Genomic DNA, 27,794 nt, shown 5'->3' with positions numbered 1-27,794 from the left:
CAGGGGACCCAAAATCTTCTGCAGATTCCAAACTTTACTGGACTCGTGTCATGCCAAGTAGAAGCAACATTTACCTTGCTGTTGTCCTATAGAGTGGGCTACACAAGGTTCCTATGTACAGACCGCTATTGTGTGCCAGAGAAGGGGTCTATAACGTCCAACATATATGTATAAAGACAACCCATGGAAGCTCAGAGGCCTTCTGACCAAGCTCAAACGGATGGACAACTAAGCACCCAATCAGCCCCACTGCTACATTCATCTCCCCCACTCCCACTACTTCTGAAACTCTTGCTCTGGTAATTAATTTGGGTCAACACACGGAACCTGAGGAATCATCATTCTCATTCATTTCATGTAACTTTAAAAAAAATGCAAGTAACAGTTGTAGCTTGTATAAAACTGCAGCAGTTACGGGGGAGATACATGCCGCCCCTTCACTCATTGCATGGGAAGTGTCTTCAGCAAATGGACTGACCCAGAGTCCAATGGAAGTGCAGCTGTTGTGCCTACCTGGAAGGAATCATGGGTAATTATGCACTATAAGTACTGGCACCATTGTAGCCCTTTATAGGACGCCCCCTGGCTTCTGACCACTGTAAGTACAGCCCAGCAGAAACTAAATGTGCCCGGTGGGCTTTGAAGCTGATAACTATGGAAACCCTGAGGCTAAAGGACATTGTATCAGTCTACAAGGTGGAAAGGATCTACAGAGCCCAATCTGTGGCCCCTACCCCTCCAGTACAATGGTGGTGCCCTGGACATGTGCCACAAGCAATGCAAATGTGTTAGGGTAAAGTCTGGGGGTAAGGTTAGTCGTCATTACAGAGGTCAGAACAGTCTGAACCCCAAAATCTAGTGTTAGTTGCCTTATGCAGTCACAACATGTCTTATCAGCCAGTGGCAACTGTAGCGGGACCTATGGACTATGACGGGGTTCTGGTACCACAATGAAATGTACAAATGGACTAGTGGCACTACAGGAGCAAATCTTAGTGCATTAATGATGAGAAAGCAGCAAATTGTCTTTAAATAAGAGTTTGTGTAACAGGTCCATTAGTTGGTTGAGCTTATTGGTTGCTTCTTGCATGGCTCCCCGTACCCACAACTCCTGAGGGACTGGTAGAGGCTCTTGTTCACAGTAGAGAGCGGTGCAGGACTTCACGTCGCGAGAAGGCACTTGTCTGTCATCGAGTGGTATTTCCCCCAACGTGGGGTCTCTGTATGGTAACTGACCCCCCAGCACCTTCAATTTCAGCCGCTCTTGGGCCTCACATAAAGCCCAGGATGAAGTCGAGAAGTTCCTGGCGGCTGCTTTGAGGTAGGAAAGTGGAGCTCAGTTCCAGAATAGAGTCCCTCTTTTCCTTATACACCTGGAATACCTGCAAAACAAAAAAAGAAATTAAGGGCATTTTCTGATTTCCATGGAAATTAATAATGGGCGTAGCTAGAAGGCCAAACTCCATTCACACAAGATCTGATGGCAAAATATAAAGGGGAACTAACAGATATTTTTGAGTATCACTATTTATGGTGGCTACCCATTGTGACATCTGGGAAGGCTGTTAAAAGCAACCTTCCCCTGATGGGCTTGGCCTTAAAACTTATTACAGACACTGCATGGGTCACCAGAGCCATAGAGACCTGGTCAAAGTCTCTTCTTGAGGACATTGTAGCCATCTTGCCTAAGCAAAAAAACATTCCACTTGGCCACTGGCAGCCTAGCGGGAGACTCCTCATGCTCTGCCACTTCTACAGCTTCAGCCTCGTTTCCACAGAGGAACCAGTGTCAGAAGTTTTTTTCCTGAAACCCTTTAAAGAAGACCAAGGTTACTAGACCTGTAGTATTTGGATTGAAACTGATCCATGATCCCTGGTATAAAGGGATAAATAGGCCCAACACCATAGGATGAGAAACACCCTCAAATCATGATGCTTGTGCTTCACTCTGTACTGGGGCATCAATTCAGTGTTTGGGGGGGTCAGACTGCGTCCCCTAAACCCAAAAACAACAATCTTGTTTCATCAGTCCACAAAATGTTGCTCCATTTCTCTTTAGACCAGTCATGTGTTCTTTGGCAAAATGTAAGCTCTTCAGCCTACGTCAACAACAATGGGACTTTGTGAGGGCTTCTTGCCGATAGTTTTCTTCACAGTCACTTCTAATTGTAACAGTATCACAGGGAACTTTACTGCTTCTTTATTCATCTTCCTGGAGTTGATCATTGGCTGAGTCTTTGCCATTTTGGATATTCTTCTACCCATTCCAATGGTCCTTTTCTTCCACGGCTGTCAGGTTTTGGTGCTATTTGGAAGTATTTGAGATGATTTTAGCTGAGCAGCCTCTCATGTTCTGCACTTCTTTCTATGTTTTCCCCTCTTCCTTCCTCAAATAAAGGGCCGAATTGACAGCTGTTTATTCCCAGAATGAATGAACTCACTAATTCAACCCCACACTGCTATTATTTGGGACAAGCATTTATTATTTGGATCAAGTTATTATTTGGATCAAGCTATTTGGATCAAGCTATTATTTGGGACAAGCTTTTATTATTTGGATCAATAATATTTGGAGCAATGAAATATACAAAGTATTAGCAGCATTTCATGACTGCTGGGTCTGTTGGTTTATATTACTCCTACTAGTAAATGATTTGCCATGTGGAAATAGAATTTCTACCAAACCGAGTGATTGATCAGGTTAGTGGCGAGGCACTGCTATTATTCAGAACTCAATTGTAAATCCCATTTTAGAAAAATATAATCGTTAAAATCTAAAGATTTCCTTTATGACAGGGACACTTCCCCTTGATGTCTGTTACAGGGTTAACCACAGCAGATCAGTGCCAGGACAGCAGCCTGTAAGTTTGGCAGCCAACGCTCGCTTCTGATTGGTGGAAGGGGAAAGATTCCCGGACGCTGCGGCTGATCCAGTTAATTGCTCATCGACTATGAAGCTTCGTGTCCTCGGAAAGAAAATGATGTTTTTCACGGCACGTTTGAGACGTTTGAGACTCCAGCAGCTGATGAAGGGCCAGTAAGTGATCCATTTGTGGTTTAGCTCCCCAGACAACGGAGCGTTTATGGCTCCCTGGAGAAGGTCCGAGTGCACTGGTAATGGAGACTGGGAACCCGTGTAATTACTGGCACAGCATCTCCTGACTCTCCCACTGTGGAGAGGGTTTAAATCACAAAGTCACCCAGACATGCACCATAATAAAAATCCTTTTCAAATGAATCCAAAATTATTTGTTTTTATTAAAGAACCAACACCTGTATAAAATATCACAGCTGTCAATCATATACTGTCTGCCCTGCAACTATGTCTTCTGTCCCAGTGGCTGCACAGATCCTATCTGATCCCCATTGTAAGCAGCAGTCCTGTCCTGCTTTATGGCAGCTGAGATTCTAGCTATCTGTATAACAGAACATTCTGTCCCAGTGGCTGCACAGATCCTATCTGATCCCCATTGTAAGCAGCAGTCCTGTCCTGCTTTATGGCAGCTGAGATTCTAGCTATCTGTATAACAGAACATTCTGTCCCAGTGACTGCACAGATCCTATCTGATCCCCATTGTAAGCAGCAGTCCTGTCCTGCTTTATGGCAGCTGAGATTCTAGCTATCTGTATAACAGAACATTCTGTCCCAGTGGCTGCACAGATCCTATCTGATCCCCATTGTAAGCAGCAGTCCTGTCCTGCTTTATGGCAGCTGAGATTCTAGCTATCTGTATAACAGAACATTCTGTCCCAGTGGCTGCACAGATCCTATCTGATCCCCATTGTAAGCAGCAGTCCTGTCCTGCTTTATGGCAGCTGAGATTCTAGCTATCTGTATAACAGAACATTCTGTCCCAGTGACTGCACAGATCCTATCTGATCCCCATTGTAAGCAGCAGTCCTGTCCTGCTTTATGGCAGCTGAGATTCTAGCTATCTGTATAACAGAACATTCTGTCCCAGTGGCTGCACAGATCCTATCTGATCCCCATTGTAAGCAGCAGTCCTGTCCTGCTTTATGGCAGCTGAGATTCTAGCTATCTGTATAACAGAACATTCTGTCCCAGTGGCTGCACAGATCCTATCTGATCCCCATTGTAAGCAACAGTCCTGTCCTGCTTTATGGCAGCTGAGATTCTAGCTATCTGTATAACAGAACATTCTGTCCCAGTGGCTGCACAGATCCTATCTGATCCCCATTGTAAGCAGCAGTCCTGTCCTGCTTTATGGCAGCTGAGATTCTAGCTATCTGTATAACAGAACATTCTGTCCCAGTGGCTGCACAGATCCTATCTGATCCCCATTGTAAGCAGCAGTCCTGTCCTGCTTTATGGCAGCTGAGATTCTAGCTATCTGTATAACAGAACATTCTGTCCCAGTGGCTGCACAGATCCTATCTGATCCCCATTGTAAGCAGCAGTCCTGTCCTGCTTTATGGCAGCTGAGATTCTAGCTATCTGTATAACAGAACATTCTGTCCCAGTGACTGCACAGATCCTATCTGATCCCCATTGTAAGCAGCAGTCCTGTCCTGCTTTATGGCAGCTGAGATTCTAGCTATCTGTATAACAGAACATTCTGTCCCAGTGGCTGCACAGATCCTATCTGATCCCCATTGTAAGCAGCAGTCCTGTCCTGCTTTATGGCAGCTGAGATTCTAGCTATCTGTATAACAGAACATTCTGTCCCAGTGGCTGCACAGATCCTATCTGATCCCCATTGTAAGCAGCAGTCCTGTCCTGCTTTATGGCAGCTGAGATTCTAGCTATCTGTATAACAGAACATTCTGTCCCAGTGGCTGCACAGATCCTATCTGATCCCCATTGTAAGCAGCAGTCCTGTCCTGCTTTATGGCAGCTGAGATTCTAGCTATCTGTATAACAGAACATTCTGTCCCAGTGGCTGCACAGATCCTATCTGATCCCCATTGTAAGCAGCAGTCCTGTCCTGCTTTATGGCAGCTGAGATTCTAGCTATCTGTATAACAGAACATTCTGTCCCAGTGGCTGCACAGATCCTATCTGATCCCCATTGTAAGCAGCAGTCCTGTCCTGCTTTATGGCAGCTGAGATTCTAGCTATCTGTATAACAGAACATTCTGTCCCAGTGGCTGCACAGATCCTATCTGATCCCCATTGTAAGCAGCAGTCCTGTCCTGCTTTATGGCAGCTGAGATTCTAGCTATCTGTATAACAGAACATTCTGTCCCAGTGACTGCACAGATCCTATCTGATCCCCATTGTAAGCAGCAGTCCTGTCCTGCTTTATGGCAGCTGAGATTCTAGCTATCTGTATAACAGAACATTCTGTCCCAGTGGCTGCACAGATCCTATCTGATCCCCATTGTAAGCAGCAGTCCTGTCCTGCTTTATGGCAGCTGAGATTCTAGCTATCTGTATAACAGAACATTCTGTCCCAGTGGCTGCACAGATCCTATCTGATCCCCATTGTAAGCAGCAGTCCTGTCCTGCTTTATGGCAGCTGAGATTCTAGCTATCTGTATAACAGAACATTCTGTCCCAGTGGCTGCACAGATCCTATCTGATCCCCATTGTATGCAGCAGTCCTGTCCTGCTTTATGGCAGCTTCTAGAGATTCTAGCTCTCTGTGGAAACGCTGGAATAGAATCTGTGCAGCAGAAGTCCGAGCTAATTGATGACAAAAGCCAATTGATATAATGAAGCTGATTGTTTCCAATGACAGTTGCACAGAAGAAGCAGCAGACAAATCACAGAGAGAGTCGGTTCCCGCAGGGCGGCTGGTAATGGAGCGTCTGTATTTCGGTTCATACGAGGACGCGTCTTGTTTTGCTTCTGCTAAATCCCCGTCTCACTGACCCCGGCATTTCCCACCCATCGGGACTCAGAGCTCCTGACACAGACAATTAGTTTCAGCGCCTTCAGGTAAAATCCAAGCAGATTTGTCCAATGGAAAATGTCAGGGAAAGGGAGTGCCACCAGCGAGGGGCCCCGGGGCCACAAGACTATTAATGGGTCAGACAGACATGGGCATAAGGACAGGAGAAATGTCAGGGGCAGTTAATACTCAGGTCCTGTGAATAGAAGAGCTGCCAGGGGACATACAGACCTATGCGCCCATTAAATGCCACATAGAAATCCCTGGTGCCCACCTGTGCCCACGTACAAGCCTCGCAGGCTGCTTTTTCACTGTAAACTGTCAGCTACTGACCTCAGAGAAAAGAACCACTGGTGCCCCCTACTGACCATTACAAGAAATTACACATCATCTTAAAGGGAAACTTTACCCAAATGAAATTGGCAATAGACATTCATTAACCGTGTCATGGGTTTGTAAAGTGTCAGTGTCGTTGCTACGGACGGCAGTGTCTGTCTTTCTGTCCCTTTCTGGTTATTAACAACTGCTACATTGTTTCAGCAGTCACAACCTAATAAACACAATGCAGGCAACTCTGCAATTGGTCTTCAACAGTCATTAGTCATAGCAGTCTTATGATAACACTGTCCACATCTAAAGGCAAACTCCCAGCCCCCCAGAACACAACGCTAGGGGTACAAACAAGAACAAATAGAGCAAATAAATAAAATACATGTTTATACTTAAAAACATATTTACCCCCAGATCCACAAAGGTCTTCACTGCATTTCGGGCGAGACACAAGGTGGCGCTTTCCGCTAAAGGAAGAAACAATTTCCATCACCATCAGGTTTGTGGCATCACACTTTCCCTTTAAATTTCCGTTATCTGTTTCTGGCCCTATCAGCATCATCTGGCCAATGGGATCCTGATTTGTTTTTTTACCCACACTCCCCTGCTCACCATCAGATTTACAAAAAGATCTATTTTCTGTATATTCCATTTTTTGTTGCCTCTATCTCAGGTTTACAGGTAAGGAGTAGTTTAATCTGCAGGGGGGGTGAGATCTCTACCTCTCACAACTGCTCCCAAAAATGAAGGAGAAGAGATCAAATATAAAAGTAAACTAAATCTCACTGAGCACCATTTAGGGTTAAACATTAACCTTTGTATACTGACAGTTTCCCAGCAGGCAGAGGGAAGGTCCCACAGAGAGAACTTACCATAGACTGCGACTGATCTTTCCGCTCTACAGATCAGGAACTTGAGGAGATTTTGGGTGAACTCCTTCTCTGGGACGGGGCTGCTGAAACTGAGGGTGAAGGTTGCGGCTGAACTATAAGCCTCCAGGATGGGGCCAAGTAGCCGCTGCAGGAAGGCCAAGAACTGCTGGTGCTCCTCACATGGGCTCATCTACGGAACAAAAAGGGGTCATTGTATGTGCAAATCTGTTCTCCCTACTAATTGGGCCAGTCCCTGATTAAGTATTGTATAATTGTTACAGACTGACCCCTCCCCCAGTGAAATCGGGAAAGCAAGCGCACACCGTCAAAATTAGAATGCGGGGTGCGAATCCCTAGGAGGCTCCCCATAAGGGTCTCCAAAAGATATACATAAAGTCAAAAACGGATTGCACACCCAATTGAAAAAATTTAATTTATTACAAAAGAAAAAATTAACAAAAAATTGACAAAACAATACTTAATACAATAGTGAGCCCAACGCGTTTTGACCAAAAGGGTCTTCCTCAGGGGCACAAATGGTAAATAATCAAAAAAAAGGCAGAACGAGTCTTACTGTCCATTAGGGATGCACCGAAACCAGGATTCGATTTGGGATAGGGCCTTTTTCAGCAGGATCCGGATTCAGCCGAATCCTTCTGCCCAGCCGAACTGAATCCTGATTTGCATATGCAAATTAGGGGCAGGGAGGGAAAACGTGTGACTTTTTGTCACAAAACAAGGAAGTAAAACATTTTTCCCATTCCCACCCCTAATTAGCATATGCAAATTAGGTTTCGGATTCGGTTTGGTATTCGGCCGAATCTTTTGCGAAGGATTCGGGGGTTCGGTCGATCCCCAAAATAGTGGATTCGGTGCATCCCTACTGTCCATATCGGTTTTATACCCAAAGATGTTGAATCGGGCGTCTGATGTCATTTCCGCTTCCTTTGGTGTCAGTGGAACAGAACAATGCCCTCTGGGTAATAATTTGGAGCTCAGATGCATTCCAGCATATTGGGGATCCATGTGTTGACAACGTTGCGGCCAATACAGATATACCCATCAGAGGTGGTATATATATTAAAGATACATTGTGGTGGGGATACCGAATCCTGTTGTTGGTCTATAATAATAATAATAATCTTTAATATATATGACACCTCTGATGGATATATCTGTATTGGCCGCAACGTTTTCAACACATGGATCCCCAATATGCTGGAATGCATCGGAGCTCCAAATTATTACCCAGAGGGCATTGTTCTGCTCTCCGACACCAAAGGAAGCGGAAATGACATCAGACGCCCGATTCTCGTTGAGGAAATCAACATCTTTGGGTATAAAACCGATATGGACAGTAAGACTCGTTCTGCCTTTTTTTTTTGATTATTTATCATTTGTGCCCCTGAAGAAGACAATTTTGGTGGAAACGCGTTGGGCTCACCAAGTACAGTTTTGTATGTTCTGTTCATCCTCTCTGTTGTCAGAGTTGGTCTTTATGATGATCACACAGGGAACACTCAGCGCAGCAAGTTGGGAAAGGATTTACTTCACTCAGGGATAACACAGAGCACATTTAAGGACAATATGGTGGAGACACAAAAAGGAAAGAGAAACAACAAAGTGCAGTAATACAACAGCAAAGATCACTGCAATTATACATTAATAGTCACAGCGTATGAATGCTGTTCAATTTATTCCAACACTCTCCCCCAGTGAATCGGAGCCCCATTAAATAAAGGACAATTGCTGGAAATTCCTGCTCAGCATTGCTTAATACAAATACGTTTATTACCCACGACTGCCCCACCAGGTCCCTCTGCTTTAAGACTCCCCCTTATACCTTTAAATAACGGTCCCTCTGCTCTTCCCCAAAGTCGCTGTCCTCATCCTCCTCATCACTTCTCCATGACAAATGTTCCGCCAGTTTCTTATCCCACGGCTCATCCGTCACACTGGGACTGGCATCTTCCTGCTCCTCCTGATTGGGAAAACATGGAGCGGATTCATTGTGTGTCACAGTAACAACAAGGGGACAAAAGAGTAACAGATACAGGGAACAGCCTCCCAGCCGGGGTGGTGGGACTATTACAGTGAAGGAGTTGGAGGCAGTGGCTCCCACCAGACCCCTTATATTTACATTGACCCGCCCCCCCGTGCCCCCTCACCTCTGCTACCAGGAGAATCCCATAAGTGATGAGTCTCTGAACGGCCTCGTTGCAGACCTGGAAGAACATCTGACACGGCTGGAAGACAAGAGAGAAGCTGATACACTAAAGTCACATAGAGACACAAACCCTATACACCAAGTGTGACGTTTATTCCTGTAATGCACAATAATGACCCAGGGAAGGTGGGACTGGAACATCCCCAGTGTCAGAATTTGGTCCAGATTCAACACTTTTGTGCCCCTAGTAAAGGTACCATATATATATATATATATATAAATATATAAATATATATATATATATAACCTGCTGCCACATGACAATCCAGTGATTGGGCACCAAGAATAAACATGGCACCAGTGTGACTCTTCCTCAGCCCATAATCACATCAATGAACAGGAGAGGGGGCAAATAAATCCCAATATCTGTCTCCAAATAATAAGAGAGGGACCAGTGACTGTACAAGAAGAGCCACATTGCCCCCTGCTGGATATGCAGTGTCAGTGCCACACAGATGCCCGCGCTGGTTTATTCATAGAGGGGCAGATTAGCAAATTAAGTACAAAATAAACAAAAAGGGCAAAGCTCAGAGCGATTTAAAGGCCACATCATAATGGAAAGCACCGCACTGCTTGCACTTTATTTAATTACAACAAGGGTATCAACTGTCCCCCACCCTGCAAATAATTCTCACCAAAGCAATGACCCCCTCATTGGAGAGGAGGAAGCACAAGGCGGTGGCGCTGCGGATCAGGAACTCCTGGCTGATGGCTCCGTCGGAAGATCCGTTTGTTTTCTCCGAGATTTTCCTCCTCAGTTGTGAGTAAAGGCTGCAGGCTGTAACACACCCAACAGAACATAACGAAACCAGCAAACGGATCCGAGTCTTTTTCAACCTCATTAACTTTGTTTTAATCTCTCAGCGTTTTGTCCCCCGCCCGTGTCCTTGTCCTCAATACAGACCCCGAATCTCATTCACTTGCAGCATTGGCTTCTGCTATAGGAACGAGGCAGCACAAACATTCACCAGCAGGGGGAGCTGCTGTTCTACACATTAGATCATGGGGAGTCCTAGAATTATCTAATACCCAATTAACCACACCCAACCCCCTCCCATCCCCTGAAACAGCCAATCCCTTACCTACAACTGCCTCAGTGAAGTAAACATGGAGGAGCCCGTTGCTGTAATAGTTCAGCTCAAACACGGCCGGGATTTGGGTTTTGGGCGCAATGAAGAACTCGTTGCTGGTGTGAGTGATATTCACTGAGTTCCCCAACAGGTGGATCCCGTGCATCACCACATCCTCCGAATTCCCAGAAAATCCCAAGTCAAAATCCCGCGCCAGAACCTCCTCCTTCATAGAAAAGAAATCTTCCACCAACACCGACATGTGAACTCCCTGGAGTTGGGGGGAGCAAAAGTGTCACAATTATAGTGTGGCCAAAATACCAACAGTCACATGTAGGGGGCTGGGGGGTCAACCAGGAAACTTGTCACATGGGACCCCCCCGACTTTATGTTGCTTCTGCCCAACTGTTAGGCCTTACTCTCCCCCATCCTCCCTCTTCTCTCCCCCATTTGTCTCTCTACTCCCTAACCCCCTTTCCCTCCTCTCTCTCATCCCCTCTCCTTTCCTTTTCTCCCCCAACTGTTTGGCCTTACTCTCCCCCATCCTCCCTCTTCTCTCCCCTTCTATATTTCTCCTCTCCCGCATTTGTCTCTCTACTCCCTAACCCCCTTTCCCTTCTCTCCTTCTGTCTCTCATCCCCTCTCCTTTCCTTTTCTCCCCCAACTGTTTGGCCTTACTCTCCCCATCCTCCCTCTTCTCTCCCCTTCTATATTTCTCCTCTCCCCCATTTGGCTCTCTTCTCCCTAACCCCCTTTCCCTTCTCTCCTTCTGTCTCTCACCCGCTCTCCTTTCCTTTTCTCCCCCAACTGTTTGGCCTTACTCTCCCCCATCCTCCCTCTTCTCTCCCCTTCTATATTTCTCCTCTCCCCCATTTGTCTCTCTACTCCCTAACCCCCTTTCCCTTCTCTCCTTCTGTCTCTTATCCCCTCTCCTTTCCTTTTCTCCCCCCAACTGTTTATCCTCACTCTCCCCCATCCTCCCTCTTCTCTCCCCCATTTGTCTCTCTACTACTTAACCCCCTTTCCCTTCTCTCCTTCTGTCTCTCATCTCCTCTCCTTTTCTCCCCCAACTGTTTGACCTTACTCTCCCCCATCCTCCCTCTTCTCTCCCCTTCTATATTTCTCCTCTCCCCCATTTGTCTCTCTACTCCCTAACCCCCTTTCCCTTCTCTCCTTCTGTCTCTCATCCCCTCTCCTTTCCTTTTCTCCCCCAACTGTTTGGCCTTACTCTCCCCCATCCTCCCTCTTCTCTCTCCTTCTATATTTCTCCTCTCCTCCATTTGTCTCCCTAACCCCCTTTCCCTTCTCTCCTTCTGTCTCTCATCCCCTCTCCCCCAACTGTTTGGCCTTACTCTCCCCCGTCCTCCCTCTTCTCTCCCCTTCTATATTTCTCCTCTCCCCCATTTGTCTCTCTACTCCCTAACCCCCTTTCCCTTCTCTCCTTCTGTCTCTCATCCCCTCTCCTTTCCTTTTCTCCCCAACTGTTTGGCCTGACTCTCCCCCATCCTCCCTCTTCTCTCCCCTTCTATATTTCTCCTCTCCCCCAACTGTTTGGCCTTACTCTCCCCTGTCCTCCCTCTTCTCTCCCCTTCTATATTTCTCCTCTCCCCCATTTGTCTCTCTACTCCCTAACCCCCTTTCCCTTCTCTCCTTCTGTCTCTCATCCCCTCTCCTTTCCTTTTCTCCCCAACTGTTTGGCCTGACTCTGTCTATGAGTAACAAGGAACAAGTACAGAGGGTCCCATCATTACTGGGAGTGCTCCGGGTGCTCATTGAGACTGTTTGGGTGACCATGTTGAGGAGCTCACTAGACTGTGATTGGATCTAGAGGTGCAGAGAGTGCAGGGTAGGAGAGAAGAGTTCTGCTGCTGGTTGGGATCCAGGGGACACAGAGAATATCATGCAATGCTGCTGGGTTGGACATACACAGAAGAGGCTAAGAGGGTGCAGAGTCGGCAGAAAGACCCATCACCCATTAGACCCAATATAGATTGAAGCCCATTGGTCAGTTCATGTGTCAGTCAGACTCACCTGGCGGTACCTGTAGAGGAGGAGACAGGAGATGATGTGGGTGGACATGACAGCGCAGCACTTGTCAGCGGCTAAAGGCAGAGAGAAGTAGTTACACCATGTTGTGGCCCATTCACAAGTGGCACAAGGATAACAGAGTAGCAAAGTGGAAGCTCCACTCTAAATTCAGCTGCTATATTTTCTGGTGGGCTTGAAAAATGCCCCCTGAAGTAGTCAGTTGGCCTTGATACTATGGTAACAAGCCCAGTCTGAGCCCTGCATTTAAATCCCCCACATCCAAGCACAATGCCCCTCTGTTGCCACTGAGCAGCCACTTATTTACTGGCACTTACTGAACAGCACGTGATTGGCCAAGTTCGTGATCATCTGTCGCCTGAGAGGGTCCTCCTGCATATTCCTGGGACCCGGGTGCAGCGCCGTTTCCCCTTCACACTCAACATTTTGGGGTCTGGGACACAGACAAAATGCACATTCATATTGATTCATATTGGTAGGAGCTGCCATAGTGATTTCCGAGCTCAGCTACTCCCACCTGGCTGGGTACTAAGCTCACCTGCCAGAGAGGATGCTGGGTACTAAGCTCACCTGCCAGAGAGGATGCTGGGTAGAAGAACTTGTTTGAGACACATTGAAGCGGGGGGCGGTTTCTGTGTCTGGGTTTCTAGATATTCCTGTTAAGGGAAAAACGATAAATACTGTTAAATCCTTAAAAAGACAGGACCCTCCATGGTGAAATCAGGGTTGTAGTTCAGCTTCCCTTCCCATGCGGCTTTATTTGGACGTATTGCAGAGACAGTCTCAGGCTGATATAGATTTGGGTGCAGTACCCCTTCCCACCACTGTCAGCCGATGTCAATGTTACCCATAGTGTTGCACAAAACAGCGCCCCTATCTGATTGGGGTGACACATGAGTATTTGGGGGCACGCTGACCTTTAAGGAAAATGGTTGTGCAAAATCCACCCGCACACAGCCGTAATTCTTCCGCAGCATTCGCAACACCCCCCGCGCCACACTCCACAGGCTCTCGTCCTTTTTGGGTTTTCCCTTTAAAGCAACAGAAATACATGCGACGTGTTACAGTTTCACAAATTCTGCAAAAAAAGAACTGCAAGAAAATTGCGCCTTCAATGGAACAATCACTCGGTGGAAATATCTGGTTAAAAGGCAAAATGTCAGCGTTTACTTTATCGGGAAATAAAATTCTAAGCAGAGTTGCAGAAAATCCCAAACGTGAGCAATAAATAAGAGACATTTTTTGTTGCCTCTGTGCTGCTCTCAGGCCCAATAAATAGAGGGAGCCCAGCCCCCCGCTCCACTCACCAACTGCTCGCTGTTGTAATGCCCCTCAATGATGCGGTCGTAGGAGATGCCCACGGGCACAATGAGGACGTCGGGGACGGAGCGTTTGCTCACCGTATCCACAATCACCGACAGGAGCCCGGCCCGGCCGCACGCAGTCTTTCCACTACGGGACCTCGTCCCCTCCAGGAAGATCTCAAGGAATTGGTGCTGACAAAGCAACTCCTCCACATACTGAAACCCAAACATCTGAGGTCACACTGGGAGAACATGCCGAACGGACCCAGTACCAGTCCCAGCTGCACCCGCTTATTTACCCTCTCTTTTTACTGGACACACACAGCACCTCAGTTCTGGTACTTAGGGGAGAAAGATCCAGTTCTGGTTGTAAGACCTGAGGTCCAAGAGGGAAAACTTACCCCCTGCAGAAGAGAGCGGTACAGAATGTCCTTCTTCCCATTCGGGGTCTCGTCCAGTTTGCGCCGAATAAAAAATCCTCCCAGTAGATGAATTAAGGTGCTGCCCAATGAGAATGAGACTGTTACACCATCTGGACTCATTGTACTTATATCAGCAGAAGCAATGCCTGGAGGGGAGGTTACTGGGGTACTGACCTGAAGATGGGAATACTGGGGGGTACCGACCTGAAGATGGAATATTAGGGGGGTACTGACCTGAAGATGGAATATTGGGGGGGTACCGACCTGAAGATGGAATATTGGGGGGGTACTGACCTGAAGATGGAATATTGGGGGGGTTCTGACCTGAAGATGGAATATTGGGGGGGTACTGACCTGAAGATGGAATATTTGGGGGGGTACTGACCTGAAGATGGAATATTGGGGGGGGTACTGACCTGAAGATGGAATATTAGGGGGGTACTGACCTGAAGATGGGAATATTGGGGGGGGTACTGACCTGAAGATGGAATATTGGGGGGGGGGGGTACTGACCTGAAGATGGAATATTGGGGGGGGTACTGACCTGAAGATGGAATATTGGGGGGGTATTGACCTGAAGATGGAATATTGGGGGGGTACTGACCTGAAGATGGAATATTGGGGGGGGTACTGACCTGAAGATGGAATATTGGGGGGGGTACTGACCTGAAGATGGAATATTGGGGGGGGGTACTGACCTGAAGATGGAATATTGGGGGGGGTACTGACCTGAAGATGGAATATTGGGGGGGGGGGGTACTGACCTGAAGATGGAATATTGGGGGGGTACTGACCTGAAGATGGAATATTGCGGGGGTACTGACCTGAAGATGGAATATTGGGGGGGTACTGACCTGAAGATGGGAATATTGAGGTTGTTCCCGGCTGCAATGTGAGGAGCTTTGATGTTGTGGCAGAACAAGATGAACGTGAGCAGCAGGTAATCGATGTGAGACTTGTGCACCGGCAGGAACACCAGGGGGGAGCACCTCTAGAAACAAGAGGAGGAGGTTGAGGAACTACAAATTGCACCCCCTCACCTGTCTACTCTCTGTCTGTCCTTCCATCCCACCAAGACCTGTTTGTAGGATGTTCCCGTTTAAAGATATTGGAGGCTGTAATTTGGGAGCAATTAATGTAGAACTCCATCCCTCTGTTCAACTGATGATCATCTCCTCTCAGTCTCCTGATGTCTCCACCCAGCACTTCTCTCTCTGGTTCCCTGGGGAGTTGCTAGAGGACTCCATGATGGGAGATCTCGGCACATAACATAATGACCCAGTACTGGTTCCCTAAAATGCTACAGTCCATCAAGCTCTGGGGGTCACGTTTAAACAAGGCCAACCTTCCCCAGTATGAAGAGAAATGAGAAGCCATAAGGGCAGTACCTCAGTGGACGCTTTCTTGACCATCTCCAGTTGCCCCTTGTGGATCTGAATGTTCCAGAAGAAGCCATTGAAGAGCTTCAGCAGAACCCACCCGGTCAGCCTGGAAGAGAAGAATCAGCGGTGTCATTTGGGGGATCACTGGGGTGCCGTTATCCAGTGGGTCTGGGCTGTGGATCGGATGCCATTGGCAAGTGCATTTGGGGTTATTATCATGGGGCAGGAGATACTCTCATACACCGCCCCATTACACTTGGCCATTACACTTGGCTCAGCATTAAATAATCCTGTACGACTGGAACTGGGGAACCAACACCCTCCTGACTGACCCAACCAACAACTTAGCAGCACCTAGAACCTGGCACAATGTGTGGGTCACGGAAATGCTTTGCTGCTTGTAATAAACGTGACAGTTGGAGCTGCAGGTTCTGCTATTTAGTTGGCCCAGCGCAGGTGCATGTGGGAACCATAAAGAAGAATATAAATATAGAAGGATAATTGCTCCGCCTCCCAGACAACTCCCCGTACCTGATCATTGCGGGGGAGATACAGGCCACCATCTCCTGCAGGATCTTCTTGGCTTTTCTCTTCACTTTGCTGCTGGATTTCTGATCAGCCGTTCCCAAGGGACTCTCCTCCGCCGCAACATCCTCAATGGCCTCCTGTACTCTATTGGCCAGCACAGAATTCATATTATTTCTCTACCATCCCGAATAGTCAGGAAGGGGCACTAATAGCACTGACACATGAGGGCAACACACAACTGCCGATACGTGGGGAAGCCTAGAATTCCTTTCGCCTAAATATTCAGAACTGGGGCAAGAGAAGAGGAGCAGCGGCAGAACTGGGATCCAATGAGCTGTTATTATCAATACTGGATCATGGGTTGGGCTTCTATAATCAGCTTTAGCCCTGGTTACAAGTGCTCCCCCAACTCGTCTCATGGGTAGCGCCCCCCTCACCTGCTGTTACTCAGCACAGTCTCCTCCATGTTACTGCAGAACATTCTCTTACTCACGTCCCTCTCCTGCACAAACAACACGTAACAGAGCCGACGAGCCAACCAACCCCGATGCCTGAAAGTCACAACAAGGGGTTAAACGAGCAGCTCCACAGCTCACTCTCATCTCTATTATATCTATTCTACTAACTCCTATATTATCTGTTTATCTGCTATATATATATATATATATATATATATATATATATATATATATATATATATATATATATATATATATATATATATATATATATATATATATATAGTGAATAAAGTAGCCCCTCTTGTAAATTATAAGGATATTATAAGTCACCGAGGAGTTTCATGACCATATAAAAGTACGAGGCCGAAGGTAACTTCTAATATCCTCATATTTTGCAACTGGGGGAACTTTATTTATTATAATACACAAGTTTCAGTGAGTCATGTGACAGAAATGACATCAGATCTCACCGTTTATAACTGATGACATCAGAACTCACCATTTATAACTGATGACATCAGAACTCACCATTTATAAGAATATAATTTACAGTATATTCATGGCTTTTGTGTATTATGTAACACACCCATACGTATCCAACAGAGCCACAGGGAGATTTATAGGGTAATATACTGGTTATGGGATTCCCTACCAGGAAGGAATAAGTGATTCATTGGTGGGGGGGGAGGAGATTTCACCATCAGTATAGGAAGGGGTTCTTTACTGTAAGGACAGTCAGGTTATGGGATTCCCTACCAAGAGAGGGGAATGAGTGATTCATTGGTGGGGAGGAAAGGAGATTTCACCATCAGCATAGGAAGGGGTTCTTTACTGTAAGGACAGTCATGTTATGGGATTCCCTACCAAGAGAGGGGAATGAGTGATTCATTGGTGGGAAGGAAAGGAGATTTCATCATCAGCATAGGAAGGGGTTCTTTACTGTAAGGGCAGTCAGGTTATGGGATTCCCTACCAAGAGAGGGGGAATGAGTGATTCATTGGTGGGGAGGAAAGGAGATCTCACCATCAGCATAGGAAGGGGTTCTTTACTGTAAGGACAGTCAGGTTATGGGATTCCCTACCAAGAGAGGGGAATGGATGGGGGGGCATTATTTTGAACATGGAGGAATTATTTTGGCTTCTCCTGTTGAATGGATTGAATGTGATTCACTTATTGGTTCAGCCTCAGTCACTATGGTGCGGCCCCTGCAGGTAAATGAAGGTTAAATCAATATTTGGAATCAATTTTTGTTGTTTTGCCCCAAAATAACCCGCTGAGGATCAGAGTGACATTTGGGTTGATCCATAGAATGATTAACCCGGGGGCAGATAGGGGCATGGGGGGGAGGTGTCTAGACAAGACATGGATAGTGGTGGGGGGGGTCTATTAAAGGGAAAGTAACCCTATATTAAAGCTCCAATATCACTTTGGTTAAGGTGACAAATCATTGCAAAACGACCAAATGAAAGTTTCTCAGCAGCACTCTGCAAAGCACGTCATTGTCCTTAACAATCTATTAAAGGGCAAGTAAAAAACAGAAGAATTAAATGTGGCTGATATATGTGTGGGGCAGGAAAGTACCTTGTGTGGGTTTCATTTATGTAGATGACGTTACGGAGACCCAAAGAGGGAATGCTGGGATTGAAGAACGTCTCCTACAGGGGAAAGAGAGGGTTAAATGAAGTTAAACAGCCAGCCAGCCAGGACTGAGAATATCAGCAATATGGCAGCTCCCACCCGTGTGTATAAATGTTTGAGCAACCAATGGGCTGCAGCCTCATAGCTCTAATTGTAAGGTTAATTTCCCCTTTATTTCAGAACAATGGCAGGGCTTGGTGGCTTCCTGTCACTATGACATCATTATTAAAGTCTGACCTCATACTCCTGCCCAACCCCCGCAATAAAAAGGCAACTCCCAGCGCCCGGCAGAACAGGTCCATGTGACTACCCCATTAAATAAATGGCTATTAGAATTATATGCGCACTGTGCTAATGTCGAGGGTCTCGTTACTAATCCCTGTTCTTAGGACCCCAGTACCACTGCAGAATGTTTCCTAAAGGAGAAGGAAAGGTTAAAAGTAAGTGAGGTTTATCAGAAAGGTCTATATAAATACACCAGTAACCCCTCAAAGTAATGCTGCTCTGAGTCCTCTGTCAAACAGCACATTTCTTTCCTTCTATTGTGTACTCATGGGCTTCTGTATCAGACTTCCTGTTTTCAGCTTAAACCTCCAGGGCTAGGGCTTGAGCATGCTCAGTTTGTTCCTCTCTCCTTCTATTGTGTACTCATGGGCTTCTGTATCAGACTTCCTGTTTTCAGCTTAAACCTCCAGGGCTAGGGCTTGAGCATGCTCAGTTTGCTCCTCTCTCCTTCTATTGTGTACTCATGGGCTTCTGTATCAGACTAACTGTTTTCAGCTTAAACCTCCAGGCCTAGGGCTTGAGCATGCTCAGTTTGCTCCTCTCCTCCTCCCTGTTGTAATCTGAGCCCAGAGCTATGAGTGAGCAGGGAGAGACTCAGGCAGGAAGTGATGTCACACCAAGCTAATATGGCAGCTGCTATCCTAAACAAACAGAGAGCTTCTAGAGCTGTTACTCAAATATGGTAATAGATTTGGTGTTATAGCTTATACTATTGTGGCTAATCTATTGGCAATTAAATGCCTCTGTAGCTTTCCTTCTTTAAACCTAGTGTCAGCGGGTTGCAACTCCCAGCATGCTTTAACCCTTGACTATACGTAGAAGGATGGTAAAGGTGCAGCAATATCTGGGGGTGCAGGGTTAGCAGACAGGGTGCTATGGGAAAGCTTCACATTAACCTCATATAACCCTTAACCCCTGGACTGCTGGAAGCTCCTGTGTCACCAGCTGAGCTGCCCAAGGACACGTTGTCCCTCAGAGGCGATTACAGCAAGACCCACAATTATCCGAGGGGTTGATTCCGCTCCATTGACTCTAATCTGCCCAATAATCCACTTACCCGGCTGAGGGGGGTGCAGACGTGACAGCTTCTTCCTACGAACGGTCTCTTCCTGCTCAGCAGCGTCTCCTTCCAACTCAGCGTGACCGACCGCAACACCGCCGGGCTGGGGGTCCTCTCCCCCTAATGGAATGAAATTAGTCCAGTTACTAAACCCGCCCACCCTCCATGGGCACCCCAAGGGCAATCTGATTAACCCCTCCATGTCCCCCCCATCAGATACACTCAGACATTGAGAGTGAGACTCCCCCCCCAGCGACACCTTCTCAAGGGATGTGAAACCCCAGTACCAACTTCCAGGGAGACATTTGTTCCCCAAAAAAACCCAGTTTGTTGGTGATCCAGCCCCCAGAACTTCTTGGCTCAACTCCCGGAGGTGTCACCCCTGTGGGAACAACATGACTTCCCAAACACTCGTCAGTGAGTCGGGTCGGAGCAGGGAGTTCAGTTGCTAAAATTGTCCATTTAGGAAAATATCACCCCGAGGCAGAAGTTCTCACACTGGGGCACATTTTGCACTAGTGCAGTAACCCAAGGCAACCAGTCAGGTGTTTACTCTGAATACTCTCAGTGCGGATAATAAGTGACTAGTTACTCTGGGTCACCGCCCTGGTGTAAATGAGCCAATGTGTTACTCACAGGAGACCAAGGGTCAGTTAATTCCATAGCCTCATGTAAACGGGCAACAAATAAAAACTTACAATTTTTTTTCTTTAAAAGGGGAACAGTTAGTCAGTTGCCTTCTGCTACATCATTGTCAGAACCAGCAGTGCAAACAATATAAACAGCCCATAGCAAGAACAGAATGGACACTGGAAAGATTTAATAGTTTTGGGATGAAGTTCTCTGGGTTTGTTACTAAACTTGCACTTCCACGACTATTTCCTTCCCCTTGAATAGAAGAAGGGTGCCTGGGTGCATAGGGTGCCTGGGTGCATAGGGTGGGAGAACTTACTTTGGGGGAAGGTAGAAGTCCTGATTCCATAGGGAGAACATTAGAGGCATCAATATATGACAAAGGTAGTGGATACAGGGGAACAGTCAGGCAGAGGGGCTCAAAGAAATGTCCATGACACCCAGCAATATTGCCCACCCCCGGCACTTACCCACTCCTCTGTGCAGTTCTTCAGCTTCACCCCCGTGTGATCCCCAGGATGGGGCAAGTAGTAGCCATCGGGCATCCCCAGGGAGCAAACGGCTTCCTCCATGACTCTCAGCTCCCCCGATCCTGCAACTCCCCCTGCAGCACAAAGACAAGACAATGAGAGTCAGTGGGAGCCCAAAATAACAACTGCCCAATGTGTCAGTGATCATAAAACTCTTAGCCCCCCCCCGGCCTTCCCACCCCCTCGTCCTTCCCACAAAACATCCTCCTCCCCCGGCACTGATTAATCCCAATAACGAGCTCTAGTCACTCACTTCAGCCAATGGACCAACTGCCCCCAAACAACAACTTTTAACCTAAACTAAAACCCCAGCGATGTTGCGATTGCTCTGACTTTTACTACTGTATATTATATAAGCGCCCGGGAGTCTGAACCCAGTGACCCGTCTCTCTAAACTTCTACAATTGCTAAATGTGTTACTCCATTTCCCAGCAGCCCCTACTGAGCTTGCCCCCTGAGTGTTACTAACGGCTTTACCATAGCAACTGTTACAGTCAATACATGAGTTGCTTCATAAGGAGAAAGTAGTGGAGTCGTTATATGAACTTGTTTTAGTCTCCAGCTCTCAAACTGGGTCTTAATGAAACAGAGAAAGTACAGAGAAGATATGATCACTATATATAAATATATAAGGGGGATATGATCACTATATATAAATATATAAGGGGATATGATCACTATATATAAATATATAAGGGGGATATGATCACTATATATAAATATACAAGGGGATATGATCACTATATATAAATATATAAGGGGATATGATCACTATATATAAATATATAAGGGGGATATGATCACTATATATAAATATATAAGGGGATATGATCACTATATATAAATATATAAGGGGGATATGATCACTATATATAAATATATAAGGGGATATGATCACTATATATAAATATATAAGGGGGGTATGATCACTATATATAAATATATAAGGAGATATGATCACTATATAAAATATATACGGGGGATATGTTCACTATATATAAATATATAAGAGGGATATGATCACTATATATAAATATATAAGGGGATATGATCACTGTATATAAATATATAAGGGGGATATGATCACTATATATAAATATATAAGGGGGATATGATCACTATATATAATATATAAGGGGATATGATCACTATATATAAATATATAAGGGGGATATGATCACTATATATAAATATATAAGGGGATATGATCACTATGTATAAATATATAAGGGGGATATGATCACTATATATAAATATATAAGGGATATGATCACTATATATAAATATATAAGGGGGATATGATCAATATATATAAATATATAAGGGGATATGATCACTATATAAAATATATACGGGGGATATGTTCACTATATATAAGTCGGGAGTGGGAAGTCTAAAGGTGGCCATAGACTCAAAGATCCGCTCGTTTGGCGACATCGCCAAACGAGCGGATCTTTCCCCAATATGCCACTAACTGCATGGCTATATCGGGGGTAATTCGCTCAAATTACGATGCGCCAAGCGGCTCCGACGGGTCAGTCGGGTAAAAATCCAACCTGAACCTTCCCGATCGATATCGTGGCCAGATATCGATCGGGAAGACCCGTCGGAAGCCCCCATACACAGGCAGATAAGCTGTCAAATTGGTCCAAACGACTGATATCAGCTTTATCTGCCCGTGTGTGGCCTCCTTTAGGGGTGACACAGGAAACACAAAGTCAATATAAATGTGTATAAAGATGAAACAGTTGCAGTTGGTACATTTGCAGGTGAGACTGACATGAGACACAGACAGAATTACAGGTAGATGTGAGGGCGCCGGGAGTTGCAGGGAAGGGGGGGGCAGTAGATATGAGAGGGGGGGAGAAGTGAAGGTGTCGGGGTGTCGGGTGAGATATAAGGAGTCTCAGGAGCAGCAGAATGTCAGGGGGGGGTATAAAGGGAACAGACTGTGGTACTGGGGGTACATAAGAGTAAATGTGGGGTACAGGGGGGGTCGGCAGAGGGACAATACAGAAGGGACAAAGCTCAGATGATGAAGATGAAGAAGAAGAAGAAGAAAGACGAGGAATCCGCGGAATGTCTTTGCTCCGCTCCAGTAGAATCTCCCGCAGAGACACGCGCAGTCCAGTTGTACCAGTCACGTGACAGTCGTGAGACATGAGGTTGTGAAGCAGCTGAGACCACAGCCCGTGTGTCCCTCCATTATCCCCGGGACCAAACTCCGGTTCCTCACCTCTCCCTCAGCCCGGCACCGCTCCCCTAATCACGCCTCTGCCCGTAATGCTAATGGCCGCGCACCCTCACAGCGTCACCATCCTGCGCTTCTCTGGTAGCCATGATGGGTATTGGCACCGTCCGTGCTTAGAAATGGAATGAGGGCATTTTACGTAAGGGCAACAAACCCCATAGGAGTGTCTGTCTGCGTAAAGGAAGGGATGCGGCCATATTTGTTGAGGGCACGATGCCTTGGATAACATTGAAAGGTGCGGACAGTAAGTAAGGGCAGCGCTGAGTTTAAAGGGCCGGTTCACCTTCAGCCTGTTAGCCTGCAGTGTAGTATGTTGTACAATGGCTAATTCTAAGCAGCTTTTCAATTGGCCTTCATTGGTTTTTTTTTAACAGTTTTTGAATGATTTGCCGCATTCTGAATCTTTCCAGCTTTCAAATGGGGATCATGTAAAGAAACAAATACTCTGTAAGGCTACAAATTGTTTTTGCTACTTTTTATTATTCATCTTTCTATTCAGGCCTCTCCTAATCATATTCCAGTCTCTTATTCAAATCAATGCATGGTTGCTAGGGGAATTTGGACCCTAGCAACCAGATGACTGAAATTACAAACTGGAGAGCTGCTGAATAAAAAACTAAATAACTCAGAAACCACAAATAATAAAACATGAAAACCAATTGCACATTATCTGTAACTACCCATCTCTACAGCATTCTAACAGTTAAATTACTTTAATTAATTTTGCAAGCAATATATTGTACCTGCTGACCATCACTTTCCCTTCCTATTCATTACACTGGTCACCTTCTATTCCACTGGGGCTGCCTGTGAGTCAATCATTTCAGTTCCTCCTAGTTGAGCTGTCAGGGGTGCTGGGAGTTGTAGAAAAAAAGCATCAGGATGGTGCATAATGTGTTCATAGAGTTCTAGCAGTGGATAAGAGGCGGCAGGGAGTCCACAATTCCCAATTTTAATTAACATTCATTTTTCTGGAATTTTCCTGTAATAATCAACAAATAATTATGATAAAAGTTGACAGAGGTTCAGAGTTTGTTGGGTAAAATGTCTTTTCTGCTGGAGCGCAGGGTGCACTTATCCTTTAAAGAAACACTCAGGGCAAATGGGACTTATTTTAACCTTGAGACCCAGAGCTATAAATCATCACCCTCCCCCCATACGTCATTATATTGATCTCCCTGTAGGAAGATTTAGGAGGCGCACACACTGCACCATTTAGCAGCCCCAGCCTATAGAATAAAAGGACATTCAGCATTTCTCACCCAGGAAAGAGCCAACCTCAGCTTTATAGGTTTAGTATTGCTGATTCCTGTTATTATACAGTAAATACCAACGCTGGGGGCTGCGGCCAACATAGTGATGTGAGCGAGAAAAAGCTCTTGTCTGCAGAACTCACACCAATCACATTTCTTATATAATCTCTGCATCCAGGAATCTGTGCAGCCACTGGGACAGAATGTTCTGTTATACAGATAGCTAGAATCTCAGCTGCCATAAAGCAGGACAGGACTGCTGCTTACAATGGGGATCAGATAGGATCTGTGCAGCCACTGGGACAGAATGTTCTGTTATACAGATAGCTAGAATCTCAGCTGCCATAAAGCAGGACAGGACTGCTGCTTACAATGGGGATCAGATAGGATCTGTGCAGCCACTGGGACAGAATGTTCTGTTATACAGATAGCTAGAATCTCAGCTGCCATAAAGCAGGACAGGACTGCTGCTTACAATGGGGATCAGATAGGATCTGTGCAGCCACTGGGACAGAATGTTCTGTTATACAGATAGCTAGAATCTCAGCTGCCATAAAGCAGGACAGGACTGCTGCTTACAATGGGGATCAGATAGGATCTGTGCAGCCACTGGGACAGAATGTTCTGTTATACAGATAGCTAGAATCTCAGCTGCCATAAAGCAGGTGCTGTGTGTATTTGGGTGACAGGGAGGTGCCACTAGATTATAATGTATATAAATAATGGTGTATCACTTGGCTGTTTAAGCAGAGAATCCCTTGGCTGAACTCTCTATTAGTGATGGGCGAATTTCTCCTGTTTCGCCGAAAAATGTGTGAATTTCCCGCAAAATTCGAGAAACGCGAATTTTGACTCCAGCGACAATTCCAACGCTGGCGACAATTCTGATGCCCATTAAAGTCAATGGACGCCTAGAATTGTCGCCAGCGTCGGAATAAAAAAAAAAAATTGACGCCAGCAAATTTTTGCGGCAATTCCTGGAATTTATTCGCTGGCGGCGACCTGAGTGCCAAGTGTTGCTTGGAAGTGTCAGTTGTTGGTCAAACTGTAGTGATTGGCTGTGAATGTAACTGCAAGTGGCCAATTACTTGTGTCTCAGGCGGAGATTTTATTTGCCACAACAGGGGAAGGTCCCGCACTAGACAGGAATCAGTTTGGATCAACATCAGAACCTTCCTGCACCTTAAGTTTAAATTACCCGTTATACCCCCAGGCTCCTTTTATAAGGTATTACTTAAAACTCCCAGTCTCTGACCATAGAGAGCAACTCCCTGCACCACTCACGACTGTTGCAGGGAATTCACTTGTTCTAATGTCAAACACCCTGTGCACTAAATATGTCTCCAAAATCAGAGCAGCATCTTTCTAACGCCCCATTTGTACCCCAGTCTCTTTCCTGCACACGTATGGGATGTGGTTTCCAAGGAAACAAGTGAAGCTGAAATCCAAAAGTTTTGTTCCCTTTTCTCTCACTTCTCCCCCCCCCCCACTGTACAAACAGCCTTTGTCCTCAGGCCTGAATATTTAACTCTCGCACGGCAATGACTGTATTCTCTTTACTGACCGGGGCAAATTGGGTAAATGATCAGAGTTTGTGTTTCATCCAATTATTGCAAATGGGTTGTGACATCATCTAAGGAAAAGGCAAATAATAACCACACCCCTAGTACCTGCCTTGATGTGAGTAAATCACCCATAGGTTAACTGCTGCTCAACTCTATATAATGATATTCTGCCCAGAGCAGAAACCTTCTCTCTGCAATGGCAGTGGATGGGATCTACTTGGACTTTGCTACAGCATTTGATACAGTTTCATACAGAAGGTTACTGGACAGACATAATGTCCAAGGCTACTGTGATACTAAACTCTACAGTTAGTGTATTATTATATATAGTTTATGTGAGTGTATGGAGGGGTCAGTGTTAGAGTGTGTATGGATGTGAGTGGGTTGAACTTGATGGACTTTGGTCTTTTTTCACTTCATCGTAACTGTGTAACTGTGTAACATTCAGGTCACCCCACTTAAGGTGCCATAGATGGGTCTATAGAAGCAGCTGACACACTGGGGAGAATTCACAAAACTGTCGGTAAAATAATTAACCCAGAAGTGACGGTCGACAAATGTAAAATGTCGTACAAGTGGCGAATTCACAAAGGCGCATGTTACCGTCTCTGAATGTCTCGACAGTCTGACAATTATATAAAACATTTTACTGAGCGTTTTCAAAAGACAATTGAACCAACATTTTCATTTTGGAGAGACTAATGTGTCGGAAAAATTGTCGGCAAAACAAATGCGTTTTACGAGCAATTCATAAAAATGTCGGGAAAAGTGGCGCCGAAGAAAACACGCCCACTATTTCAAAAATGTCGTACACGTCGGAAAATTGGCGGCTAAATGCTCTGTGAATTTGTCAGCTGTTACTACGACACTTTCTACGACATTTAAAAGAAATGTTTTCGTTCCTGACATTCCCGAATTCCCCCCATTGAGTCTGCAGTTTATTGGTTTGTGTATGGGGCCCTACAAAAGGCTTCCCCAACTGATACTGCTATCTGGCCCAATCAGATTGGGTTGAAAATTGCATGAGACATATTGTATCACAGTGACATTGTGCTGAGACCCAGTTCAGATAGAGACAGAGGAAGGGACGGGATATAAGGAATAATAACATAGATAATCCCATTTGTTTCAATGTATGAGTAGGAGCTGCCATATAGACCAAATGTAGAGTTTTTTCTTCCCTGTATATTTGCCTGACACATAATTACAGCCCCAGCCCCCGGCCAAATAAGATTCATGGGAGAGTGTCAGCATCTGGGGGTTCAGACTAGTCAGGCCTCTCTATGGGAGATTCAGGGGGGCACAGGGATTAGGAAAAGGGATTCATTCCCAGAATAACTATTAGCTGTGGGTGAGATTAGAATTCTAATAAAACAGAACCCATGGGTGGGTGTTGGCATTCAGTGGCCCTGGCATCGTTCCCTTCATTCTTCTGTGGGGCCGTGTCTGTGCCAGGGAGCGGATTTACATTCCCATCACTGGGGCCCCTCGCTCCTCTCTTGTCCTACAGTCGCTCCACTTAAAGGCAGCGCAGCCACAATTCAGCATTTCTACATCTCACGTCATGTTTTAACATTCAGAACCTTTCCTGCACTTTCTATTGGGTCGCCCCTAAACACGTTGTCATTTAACCCTCGTCTCGCCCCAAGCAGGGGATCCTCCTAAACCTGGGAAAGTGTGCCTGGGCTTCTACCATGTGGAACCTGGGAGGGCAGAACCCACAGTGCAGGTGTGACGGTGCTTAGGAACCCGTTTCAAACCTTCACTTCTGATCGATCCCCACAGGCACTTTGAGCCGCCATTTCTATAAAGACTCTCTGAATTCCATGTGGTTCTGTCCAAACTGGGCCTGAGAATGACAGACATGGAGCTCCTCAAGCTCTGGAACAGGCAAGAGAATTATTAAATAAAATGATATGTTTATACACAGCTTGTCTATATATATGGGTTGAGTGCAGAGGACTCTTGTATTTGTCTAACACCAGAGCCCATGTCCTACACTACAAGTCCCAGCATGCCCTGTTATTAACTTATTAACTGTGTCCCCACTGGTCCCAGATTAAATATTGCAACAGCCGACTG

General features: G+C 45.9%; 1 protein-coding gene across 3 annotated transcripts; it reads right to left on the bottom strand.

Moving 5' to 3' along the window:
- Positions 1 to 328: 328 nt before the first annotated feature.
- gpam.S (glycerol-3-phosphate acyltransferase, mitochondrial S homeolog) lies at positions 329 to 22,914 on the bottom strand. Of its 3 annotated transcripts, none has more exon segments than NM_001097918.1 (21): positions 329 to 1,382; positions 6,594 to 6,652; positions 7,058 to 7,247; positions 8,901 to 9,038; positions 9,226 to 9,303; positions 9,920 to 10,062; positions 10,367 to 10,625; positions 12,386 to 12,456; positions 12,718 to 12,833; positions 12,971 to 13,056; positions 13,318 to 13,431; positions 13,708 to 13,920; positions 14,106 to 14,205; positions 14,981 to 15,117; positions 15,515 to 15,614; positions 16,040 to 16,180; positions 16,474 to 16,587; positions 18,079 to 18,152; positions 19,478 to 19,600; positions 20,584 to 20,717; positions 22,880 to 22,914. In NM_001097918.1, coding segments are annotated over 20 exon segments (2,469 nt in total). In that variant the 5' UTR covers positions 20,686 to 20,717; positions 22,880 to 22,914; the 3' UTR covers positions 329 to 1,271.
- Between the last annotated feature and the right edge of the window lie 4,880 nt (positions 22,915 to 27,794).

This window comes from Xenopus laevis, chromosome 7S (assembly GCF_017654675.1).
Source record: "Xenopus laevis strain J_2021 chromosome 7S, Xenopus_laevis_v10.1, whole genome shotgun sequence".
NCBI classification, from domain to species: domain Eukaryota; kingdom Metazoa; phylum Chordata; class Amphibia; order Anura; family Pipidae; genus Xenopus; species Xenopus laevis.
Note: the sequence above shows the minus strand (reverse complement) of the source record. Positions and strands in the feature narration are given on the sequence as shown.

Bases quoted from the DNA above. Each gene is read 5' to 3' on its own strand.
- gpam.S (XM_041570283.1), bottom strand. From the start codon at position 22,805: ATGTCTCACGACTGTCACGTGACTGGTACAACTGGACTGCGCGTGTCT. The intron at 19,601-20,583 runs GTAAGTGCCGGG...TCATTCCATTAG, and splicing joins AGAACTGCACAGAGGAGTGG to GGGGAGAGGACCCCCAGCCC. The intron at 10,063-10,366 runs GTAAGGGATTGG...GGTGTGTTACAG, and splicing joins CTTCACTGAGGCAGTTGTAG to CCTGCAGCCTTTACTCACAA.